The 11,918-nt window shown below is 37.3% G+C and overlaps 2 protein-coding genes across 9 annotated transcripts in view; one reads left to right on the plus strand and one right to left on the minus strand.

Annotated features, from left to right (window-relative positions):
* The window catches only part of OXR1 (oxidation resistance 1), a 226,639-nt gene extending 224,134 nt beyond the window's left edge, over window positions 1–2,505 (plus strand). For 5 of the 8 annotated variants that reach the window (XM_032442874.1, XM_032442875.1, XM_032442877.1 and 2 more), the window contains one exon: window positions 433–670. In XM_032442874.1, coding sequence (XP_032298765.1) covers window positions 433–568 — 136 coding nt within the window. In that variant the 3' untranslated portion in view covers window positions 569–670. Of the gene's footprint in view, window positions 1–432 lie in introns of all 8 variants that reach the window. The other 3 variants (XR_001553586.2, XM_015856040.2, XM_032442878.1) reach the window with 1 other exon arrangement.
* Window positions 701–11,188, minus strand: ABRA (actin binding Rho activating protein). Its single transcript, XM_015856042.2, has 2 exons — window positions 10,391–11,188; window positions 701–6,742 (listed from the first exon to the last, which is right to left on the minus strand). Exons 1-2 carry the CDS (start codon window positions 11,110–11,112, stop codon window positions 6,265–6,267), a joined length of 1,200 nt encoding a protein of 399 aa, XP_015711528.1. The 5' UTR covers window positions 11,113–11,188; the 3' UTR covers window positions 701–6,264.
* Between the last annotated feature and the right edge of the window lie 730 nt (window positions 11,189–11,918).

Here is an 11,918-nt window from a genome sequence, read left to right on the forward strand (position 1 = left end):
CTGGTGTATTCCAGGCGGACACAAGTTACTTAAGTTTCTGATGGCGTGTGAATGTGAGAAATACGTATAACTAGAAGGAGCTTGAATTTAAATTGTACTATCCCAAGACATGCCAGCAACTTCAGAAATTAATGATGTTTCATCCCTTTTTTCAACATTCTTCTCACTACTGTTATACCAGTTTCTTAATACAAAATAAAGAGGTTGAAAGCTGCAGAATCCTCAGTAACTTTGCATTCTAGTCTATTCAGAATAACATATTTCTAAAGCAAGGAAGAAAAATCTTTGCAGCTTTAGATTTATCAACAGCTAGGAAGTACTTGTGTTGAAAATTTCTGACTTTGTTTCTAAATTATGAATGAAAAAAATGTATTCAGAAGTTTGGTGCTAATTCCCTCAATCTTTTGCTTTCATGTGTTGTCTGTCTTGCAGTGGGGAATTCGCTCTTTGGCTTGATGGGGATCTCTACCATGGAAGAAGTCATTCATGTAAAACATTTGGGAATCATACGCTTTCTAAGAAAGAAGACTTCATTATTCAAGACATAGAAATTTGGGCTTTTGAATGAGTTGTAAATGAGAACTGTTTCTACAGGGTATTGTCCCAAACCTGAAATTAATCAATGCAGCTTGAAATCCCTATGAGCAATATAATGCACCAGTTTACCTTTTTTGGTGGTTTGTAGTTGGTTTTTTTTTTTTTTTTTTTTTTTTAAGTTTAGTTTTCAGCATGGCCATTTAGTTATTTTGTTGTAGTGGACTTTTTTTCATGCTTCCTTGTCTTTAGTACACTGTCTTACATTTCTAAGCTATAAAAACTGAAAAATATACAAACTGTGGACTAAAAAAGAACATCAGTTACTTTGATCCTTCCAGTCTATAAAACTTCATAATCCTTTTTGCAGTTGCCTCCCAGGTTTTCCCCACACATCTTTCTGTAATCCTGCTGGGGGCTGCTTCATTGAATATAGGCTATTATTTTTGTATTTAAATTTTATCTGTGAATGAAGTTGCCCTCTGTGATGCTATGTAAGTAGAAAGCTGTGTGTGGGTACCTGGAAGTAATACTGCAGTGATCGATCTGGACCAACGATGGATTTGTTGTTACGGTGCCACAGGTGAGAAGCCAGCATTCCTTCTTTTACACATACTATACACTTATGGTTGAGTTAAAAGATATCCAAAGTCAGCAGTGCCACTTGTCTTGATTTTTTTTTTTTGTATTTTTTGTTTGTTTTTTGTTTTTTCACATTAACAAAGTGAGTTAAACAATGTGTTTTAGCTGCATGATGACTGTATTAGCATTTTGCACATGCTGTTAATGATCTGCAGGTTTGGGACAATTACTGACTATATTGAGCTACATGGCAAAGATTTACAAAATAACAAGGGAATATAAAGAATGTAATAGTTCCACAAAACAAAAAGGCTAAGGCAAGTGAAACTCAAGACAATTTGTAGCTACGGTAGGGCATTAAAGTACAAAGATTATGAAACAAATGCATCTTTCAACGTAGTGTCAGATATATACTGTTATACTGTTGTAGCCGTGTAGCACATCAACTCCAAGAATATAGCTTATTCCTGTCCAAAGAAAAAATAATTGTGATGTTTTTTTTGAGTGGGTCTATGTTGTACATTTACAGTTAGCACCAGCTCAGATTAAAATGAGACAATGTACTATAGGTAGACAATATTGTAATTCAGTAGACTTGTGGAATATGCAAACTTACTGTCATGTGACCTCGAAAAATGACAGATTAGTACACAGTTCCAGTAGCTCTTGTCCACTTTTGTAGGAAAATTGATAAGCCATTGTGGCAATAACAGCTCAACAAAATTGTTTGTTTCAAAGCTTTTATTCTATGTTCTGCAAAAAAGGCAAAAAAGAAAAAAAAAAAAAAAAGAAAAAATTTGCTGTTAAGTGTGACAGTGACTGACTTTGTGCTGAAATTTCAGCTATTTCAGATAAACATTGTATATTATCTTGTAAATTAATGTTTAAAGTAGTTTTGTTATTATAGAAAAGTGTTGATTGACGGGTTGCTTATAGCACTTTAAATTATTCTAGAAATGGAATAAAGGCCAAATGAGTTTGGCTTAAGTAGATGTAGTTGTATATTTCAAAATATTTAGATATTTGGAAAGTTTTAAAAACTTATTTGAAGACAGTTTACTGCTATGGTAATGAGAAAGGGCAGATGGTTCATCTTATAATATGCTAATGCTCTATATGAATAGAAATACAGGGCTTTGTTTCCTGTCTCTGTGTATAGCTCTTTAGCCTTATTAGAACTTAGTACAATGTGTAGACTAAATGTTTACAAAATAATGAGGTGTAAATAAACTAAAATGGCTTTTCTCCCTTTGGTCTTCCACAGCAGTATTATTGTCTTTGTGGAGTTAAGACTGATTATTGCAAAAAGAGAATCCTGTAATGGATTTTAAATACTCTTAAGGTCACAGTGATGTATAGCAAATAAATCTAAATATATGTAAAAATAAACTTGAGTTGGGGTTTATTTAGAAGTTGGAGTGCACTTAGAAGCACAAATGCAGGTTATTGTTACTTGCATAACATCACTGAATACATAGAATTCAGTTGTTTACCCTTAAGCACTAATAATCATACCCTTACCCTTTTGATGTGTAATAAGTATTTAGAAAATGTCTGGCCAAATGCTGCAGGAGTGTGGAAAAGGAGGAACAAAAATATAAGTGCACCTGGTTTTGTTTTATCAGTAATCTGTGCCTTTGTTAATGTCTTCTCTCTAGTAACATCAAAAGATAAATGGGTACTAGTAGTATCAGACAGAATTGTAGGGGTTAGAAGGGACCTCTGGAGCTTTACAATTAACTCAGCTGAGTAATATTGTCAACACAATTTCAGTCTGCATTTCTGTAAAGACCTCTGAGGCAATATCGATTCACAAGGCAATGTTGGTTGTGAAGAGCTGAGTTTTGACATATGTTGAGCTATGTTTTGAAGAACATTGTGCTAGGAAACTGTTTATGTATCTCAGAATACTGAGTTACAGAATAATACTGAGATAACATTTACTGAGACTACATTAATCAGGCAGTTTGACTACTATCTTACCATCTAGAAATTGTCAAATACTTAAATTCAGCAAAGATCCTGCTAGTAACAATTGTAATATATTGGGAGAGTTACATTGGGAAAATTATGGAGTATCCACTATTTTTTTTTATGAGTTCAGCTTTATTTTCTTCAGATCATTTGCACAGAAATTTGTCACATCTCTATATTTACATGAATATTTCTTAATGAAACACTTAACATACATAAAACACTTGCATATGTCATTAACACTGTTGGGTAAATATTAGTCATATTACTTAGAAGTTGTGTTTTTTTTTTTAATCCAATTGTAAATAAGTCCTTTGAGTCCATGTCAAGTGTGTGTCTCAATTCACTGTATAGGGCAAGAGTACTTAATGGTCACATTGGCACACCTGCTTGTGATACAGTCGCCCCAGCCTCTTTTTGCCAGTTGAGATGCAGCAAAGCAGAGGTGGCTTTTATGTAAGTGGCTGTTATGTGAATGCAAATTGTTAGAAATTATTGCTTCCTTTTATTTAACATTTCTTTGTTTAAAAACAGCCTTCAACAAGAGGAAATGTAGGAGGCCCTCCAGCTTCTATATCCCTACTGAACAGGTGGGAATGATGAAAAGCTAGTTTACAGTATCTGCAAGGTGTTTTATATGGATGCTGGGTGGCTTAAGACATAAGATAAGCTTTCTGATTCCTGCTTCAGCAGCACAACAGATAATTCCAGATGTTTCCCTGAAGGTGGGGTATAGACTTTATATCAAAGCACATGTTACTATGTGCTGTAAATACACCAATTTTGAAATGAACCTGGTGGTATGCCATGCTTGGGTTGCAGTACAAAAAATATGTTTTCCTGCTGCCTAAGGGCATTGAATGAAAAAAAACAAACATATAATTCCACAAATGATGATGAGGTGCTCTTGGGCTTTAAATTACACATGAGGATCACACTGAAAAAAGAATTTATGATGAATCTCGTCTCTGTTGTGTTGTCTTATAATAGGATGGAATTTCTTGTGAGCAGAGATGATGTGATTCAATTAACATTTCACAGAATCACACAGGTGAGGTTGATGGGCACCCAGGCCTGTGCACAGATCACTTCTGAAGGTCTCCAAGGAAGAGACCCCTCAGCCTCTGGGCAACCTGTTCTGCCTTGGGGGTGTATTCTTTCTCATATGCCAACTGTTACTCATACATACTCATATGTATCTCATATGCCAACTGTTTCATTTCCTTGAAATCTCCTGATGCTTTGGACAGAGAAAGCTCGATAGGAAAATACTTTAGTGGCCCATAAACAGGAGAAGGTATTCGTACTTCAAAATAACCTATTGCTGTTTTACTTCTGAGAAGATAAATACATATTTCTTTTCTGGTTTTTGGGAGAAGGAACCAAATAAATATTTTATTTATAATTCATATATTCTGCTGACAAGCAGACTTTCTCAAAGCAACTTAAAAAACTGTAAGGGTAAGTAAGGTAACAGTGCCAATATCTTTATATTACATTTTGAAGTCAGTTTTGCAGACCTGTTTGAGTAGTCTGAGATATCTCAAGAGAATATAAATGCTAAAGAAATGCTGTTGAGTTCTTCCAGGAAAATGTTTTTATATTCCTTATATTCACAGCACGTAACTGTGCCTAAAATACTGTTGTATGCCAACTTAGAATAAACACATAGTAACCAGTTCTTGCATGATTTGCTCTTAAAATATATAACTCACTGTTATTGGTGGTTAAACTGGAGTACCTGTAGTCTCAAGATATGTTAGCAGTGTTTGTTTTATGACACAGTCAGGGTGTTCATACAACCTTCTTTAAGAATATATTTGCTCTTTCACTTTGAACATTCAGAATCTTCTGAGGGCGGGAGAATTACTCTCATTTTGCAAATTATTTGTCCAGGCCTCTTGATGTGTAACAAATGCTTTGCATAGAAAGCATGTTTTTAACAGCATAGGGGTTTGTTTGTCCTGCTTAGTTTTTTCACTGTAGTAGTCCAGTGACGCTGTGATCCATCCCATCCAATAAGCGATATGAACCTTATGGAGTTCTCAGTTTTGTGTAAAAAGCAAATACAATTTAGACATTAGAGTATCCATTCATCGGGATATATTTCTCATCAGCATCCGCTACTGAAATACATCATTTCAGAAATATCAGAAGAATTAAAGCAGTAAATACTGTAGTATTAGGCTGGTGTTTCTGGGTACTGCACAACACCACTCCCCTGAATTCAGTTGAATTCAGGTGTGGAAAACACTGCTTCTGCATCATAGAAGTACATTTCAGTAGAAGATATAATCCCTTGTTCACTGTGAACATCAATACAATTACATGATTGTTTCTTTTACATTCGGTGTTATTTTCCTCCATATTTACAAGGAAGATATTTACATAATTATTCAGATGATTCATTGCGCTATCTTGCATAGGAGGTATTTTCTATCTGGCTATTCTTAACATTCTGTGCTTCATGGCTGATGACCAGAAGCCACAAAAATAAAACATAACTAAAAATGAAAACATTTAATAACTTATATAAATATATTAAATAAAAAAAAGTCTTGCTTATAAAATATTTGTCTAAGGCAACACAGAAACTAAGTGAAAGTTGTTGGTAGTTCTCACTGTAGTAGCATTTGCTTGTCTGTAAAAGTAACAAATCTGGCATCCTTGACTGTATACAAATAAACAAACCTTTTTTACATGCATTTAAGTAGATTAGGAAATACACACATAAGATCAAAAATTTGGTCTGAGTTTAGATCGTCATTCCACTTCTGATCTGGTGTGGTTTATATTCCCTGTTTAAATAGTCGAGAGGAACTTGAATGTAAGAATAAGTTAAAAAATGGAATTCATTTGTAACCATTTGTATTACAAGTTTCTATGTTCATGTGCTTTTTTTTTTCTTTGTTCTTCTTAATTATTTTGTGTACAGTAATTAACTGAGGAGTCCTGACAAGCTCTCCTGATGTAGAAAATTTCCATTTAGAAGCTTACATTTATCATGCAACAGTTACAAAGCTCAAAGTTAGAAAAATGTTCAATGTCTTTTCTGTCCAGGTCTGGAAAAAAAAAAAAAAAACAGAAAAAAAAAAAACTTAAATTCCAGTTGTGTGAAATCTAGTAGCAAAGGGAAAATGAGATTTTCCAAGGCACATTGCTCTTGCATCATGCTTATTTTAATAAAGTAATTATGACGTTGTCATCCCTTCCTTGCCATAACATTTCTCCCTCAAAGTCCACCAGCCCATGTTTCCTGGCTCTCATGAGGATTCCAACAACCTTGTCTGAAATACGGACGTATCTCTCAAAGAGTTCCCCAAAAGTGACTTGGATCTTGCCATCACGCCGTGGCTTAGCCATGGTTTCAATGATGAAACACAGATCTCTTATCTCCCTGTGAATGTGGGCTTCTGCTCTCTTGGCCCTTTCAGCAGTTTTGGTGCCTTCCTTTGGCCTCCCATAGCCTTCATCTCCTTTGTGCAGGCGTGTGGCCATAGCCAGCTCGTGGTCAAATTCTTCACTGAAGGGATTCAGCTTCTGAGTTATGATGTGCTGATCTGCCCATTCCTGCCACCTGTTCTTCAGACTGCTAACAGGACTGTATTTCCTATGAGCTTTGATGCTGCTTTCTTCGCTGTGCTTGCTCATGCTGAAAGAAACAAAAAAAGGTGTTTCAGCTTTGCTTGTCATAATTTAATTACAATTCTGCTACTAATCTTTATTGGTAAATACACATTTTCTAGAGTAGATACTAACCACCAGGTGGCGTGTTTCCCTCATTTCTAAACTAGTTCTTTAGGATTTTCTAGTCAAGATTTCAGTTGGCACTGAAAAGCAAGTTTACCACCAACTTGATTTCATCTCTGGTACCACCTCCTAGCCTAGATTTGAGTCCAAAGTTTGTATCCTCTTTGGTAAGGGTACAAGTCTGGAAGAAACTTGAGATTGATAATCAGATTTTGTATGTGTGTGTAGCAATGTCATATTGCTGAATGGCTGCCGGCAGACTGACTGTTGATGCTCCTTCCTCTTGTGGCCAGTGTCATGTTGTGAGAGATAGATAGTCTGAACTAGTCTTTGTGCTGTCCACATCCTGTCACTGTGTTGCTACAGAGCTCAATTATAGAGTATATTGTGTTGAGGCTATGCCAAAGTGATTTGTTTTCTAATATTTTTAGTCCCCAGAAGGCTGCACTGAAACCGGCCCAGTAATATCTGATGATTTTAACAATAACAGGACAGAACTACAGTTAGCAAAGCTCTGCAAACTTGCTGCTTTGTTTTCTACTAAGCTTGTTGAAAGAGGGGTGTATGGCACAGGTGTCCCGTGTTCAGGTCTGTGCACCAGAAGGCTGCCAGTACTGGGCACTGCTGGTTCAAGAAGTGCAGACTCCTCATGCCTGGAATAGAAGACGTAGGAGAACAGAACCATTCTTTTTTGTTCTGTAGTCACCACTTGGCTTAGCTGTATTGAGAAATTGTACCAAAAAGCTCCAAAAATACTCTTCACTGTCAATACGATGAAAGCACAGGAAGAATCAGGCTGCTCCACTGTCTATCCAGGGACCATGACCTCTGAGAAAGTCCTGAATCTGCAGTTCCCCAGGTAGAGAGAACTGTGGCAGTGAGTGATCTCTCTAAATACTTTTTAATACCTTTTTATTTAAACTGTTTGACAACTATTCTCACCTTTTCTTACTGAAGCATTTATTTCTCTTTTCAGTGTCTGAGAAAAACACCATCATATTGATCATTTGGCTTTTATCGTGCTCAGAGTGGGTTTGGAAGATCCATATTGTTAATCATTTAATGTATTTGCAAGTTATAATTGCGAAAGTGCATTTTTCCTTGTTGCTTAAGTTATTGACGAGTTAATGTAGTAAGCTATCATAGACCTGGAATAATTTTTTTCATGTCTGTGCAGCACATAACAATGGATTGGGGATCTAAATTGAAGATTATTGAGCTTTAAAGTCCACTGGGAGTAATGAGAAACCTGTGTTAAAAGGCTGCTTTTACTCTAAGTGATAACATGGATTGCATCCTGAACTTGCAGGAGGGCAGCATCCATGTCCTGCATTCCCTGCTATCCTGTTATCAGTAGAAGAGCATAAATCCCTCTTTAGTTTTGAGTTTCATCTCTACTGAATTCCTTTGACACCTAAACAGAAATTAAGTAGTACTTCATAAGCCTGTAGAAGTTAACATTCACTCAATGAAAGAACCAGCCTGACTGCAGTAAACATTGCAGCTGGAAGTCATGAAGATGCAGTGTGAAGGGGAAAAATTCTGGCACCAATGATTTTCTGGTTTATTTTTTCCTGGGATATAGTTTGGAATATAGATATGCTTTAACAGTCATGTACTTTTGGGTTTTTGAAGAGGATTAAACCCAACTGAGAGGTTCTTTAAAGTAACAGACTGAAATAATGTACTCTCAGGATATTAAAGGAAAGGAAGAAAGAAAAAGCATAAAAAGCATAAAATATAGTAGTTAAAAAAAATCCAGTCCTGCTAACAGCATAGTAAAAGAAGAAAATTACTCTCACAGATTCCAGTGGAAGGGATAGTAGCAAGTGTGATAGGATGTTATTTGTCATTTTCACTTCAGTGCTGATCTACTTTCCCCCAGGTAACAGACATATAGGGAAAACATAAGTAAGGTTTACAAGAAAGATAGCTTATTTGTCCCTGTCATAACATTTTTAGCAGGCAGTTTGTTTTAATTGGTGTTATTTACAGGTAATATGCTGCAAACTTATGCCCTTCCCTCCCACTTCCTTTGTGAAAGCTTTGTTTTGATGCTTTGTTTTTGTGCTCATTTCTGTAAAAAGACTGTGCACAGAGTCTCCCAGCAGTAAGGACCATAAACTTTAAAGCTCTGGGTTACTGGAGAGCTTTTCCAGTTAGACTCAACCATTTGTTCCTTCTGTCAGTTACACAGCAAAGCATCAAGAAGTGGTGTCCTGGTGCCAGCCCCTTCCCTCCCCACAGGCTCATTAGTCCAGGCCGTGGCCCAGCTGTAGGCCTCAGTAAAGCCTCAGCACATTCTGACCTCAGAGGCTTCATCACACATTTAAAGTGAGATGTGAGGTCATACACCAAAACGGTTCAGGCTTGATCATTCATTCGTGCCTTCTGTCTGTGCTCTGCAACGTCACAGAGTTTGTGAAGCAGAGCAGTGGGGCAAACCATGCTGTATCTAATGGCTGCCTACAGCTTCCCCTCGTGAGGCGTTGGACATGTGGACTTTTTCATCTTTTGCTGAGAAGAGCATGATGAATGAGTTTGGCAGCCACCCTCTGGCAAGTCTGGTGCCAGCACAGCTGTTTGTAGCTGTCTTCTGGAAAGGTTGTTCTGCCAGAGCTCTCTGGGAAAGCACACAAGAATTTCTACCTACTTCTGCTGTTCCTTGGCTGTCTTGGGACACTCCCCAGGCTGCAGCTGGACCTTACTTGTTCATTACATTACCTGGTTCCAAACGAAGCTGCTGTTACCAAGCACAGTCCTCTTATTGAAAGAAGTCTTTCCCAAAACTGTCAGTTACTATGATTTTGATTGCTATTTAATTCAAAATTCTCAGTGGAACTCGTAATAACTACTTCTGTAGGTAAAAGATTCTGCTTATTGCTTTTTGTTCATACCAGTCAGAAACTTCCACACTGTTTGATGAACTTTTTTTTTTCTATTGAAAACATAGAGAGACTTTGAAGAATCTATCAGTGATGCAAAGTTCTTTTTGTCAAGTGATTTATAATGTGATTTACAAATTATTTATAACACAGCATGGTTCGAATCAATCCTCCCAAAGTAGAGGCAGGCTGGATGCTTATCAAGAGTTTTTCTTTAGACTTGGTATTTGCAGAAATAGATGAATAGCTTTGGGTTCTTGATGTGGAACAAAATGTTCATTTGAAATATGGACTAAAATATTAAGCAACAAGTCGTGGCTTAGATGAACCAATAAGTCTAGTGTCAAATTTAACGACATTTCCTAAATATAACTTCCCACTTCACTAATGTGTATAGTCTGTGAAACCTGAGTCTATAGTCAGGTGTTACCAAGGATTAAGCCATTTAGACATAGATATGTGAATGGTTTTCTGGATAGGTTGCTCTTGCTTGGTTGGTTGGTTTGCCTCACTCTCTTTTTCATTCAAGAGAATACTTTGACTGTGTCCTGTGAATTATTTTTTGTCCTGATCTCATTTCCCTTCTTTCTCAAGGAATTTTGGTCCTGCATCATGGCCTGCTGATCTGACTGTTCCTGTTACTGTAAGAAATATGTTTTACTTACAGAGATGGTTGTTTAATCTTCACAGGAGTCACCTCTCCGCTGTTGTCCTCTGGCTCAAGTCTATCTTCCGCTTCCCCATAGCCACTGTCTTCTGCATCCATGCTGTCATCATGGCACTTCAACAGCAATTCTTTCCTAGTTCCTAATTTGTTCTCCTCTTTATAGCCCTTGATCAGGTCTGATACTTTGTTTGAACACTTTCTCCTTATAGTGGGAGATAATTTCCCATTAAGAATTTTGTCAATACCATTTAATTCTTCTTTGAGCTTGATTGTCTCTGAGCTGCCATGGTTGTTCTCATATCTGCCACTGAGGAGGTTAACATCACTTGCTCGTTCATAGGCTTTACTTACAACGGTTTTTGGCACCTCTTTGCTTTTAATGTTGAACTTTTCAAGGGCTTCATCAGATTCTCTTGATTTATTTTCAGCATCTCTTGTTGCTGATTCCTCTGATGAGGATTTTTCATTATCCCTCTTGGTAGATGGAACTGGCCATTTCTCAAAGCGTCTTTCGTGCACTGGCTGAGCTGATACATCTCCTGCTGTGGGGACCCACCCAGAGGGTTCTTGGGCTCGCTTTTCATTGTGGTCACTTGCCCACTGCTGCCAGCCTCGCGCCAAGCTGAAGACAAGGCTGGCAGTTCGGATCTTGTGGACTGCTCTTTTCACAGGAGTCTTGTTCGGTTTCTCTTCAGGAGCCATGTTGCTGTCTGCTGCCATTCTGCTGTTTACTTTCTGCAGGGCACCGCTTGAATGAACTTTCCGAAGCAAGTAATGTCCAGCAAAGAGAGCTGCGGAGGTTTAAATAGAAGCGGGAGCAGTTTGTGCCCATGGAAAATATGTGAAACACTTCTCACAAAGATACAGTATCCTCACCATGACGGAGTTCTTTTTTTAAAACAGGATCACATTTCATCACAGCAGATGAATGATGCATGGCATAGACGGGGTGACACAGGCCTGTGCTAGAACAGTGACAAATTCACACCTTCTTTAGGCTTTCTTCCTTAGGACTGTTCAATTCCCAGTTTGTTGGTGAGTGGCTTAGTCTTCTGCAAGTGCGTAAGTTGAGAAATCTGACTTGATTGGATGGATGAATGACCTAATTTTTATTTCAGGCTTTGAAAAAAGAAATAATAATTAAATAAAGCATAACCTTAATAAAAGAGTCCTATTTAATTTTATAAAATTATTTGTTTGTTTGGTGAACTGGTACATCAACTGTTACATAATAATAAACAATTTCTGAGTCATAGTCCTATATAGTATCTTATTTCCTAGTATAATGTTTCCTAAATGGGAAGTGAAAATGGCATCGCTTTTTCCTTTCATCATACCTTGCAGCACAGTGGCTGAGCTGCCACGTGGCAGTCAGGCAAACTGAACTTGAAGGAATTCTGCTGGCTTTACTGGTGGCGTACCAGAGATAAATATGGACTCTCACTGCTCTGCTTCTTTCTCTTCTCCCTGTTAAAGGCCACACCATTGGAAGTAGGTTAGATCATATTTAGTTTCTGTTTAATAAT

Source organism: Coturnix japonica, chromosome 2 (assembly GCF_001577835.2).
Source record: "Coturnix japonica isolate 7356 chromosome 2, Coturnix japonica 2.1, whole genome shotgun sequence".
NCBI classification, from domain to species: Eukaryota; Metazoa; Chordata; class Aves; order Galliformes; family Phasianidae; genus Coturnix; species Coturnix japonica.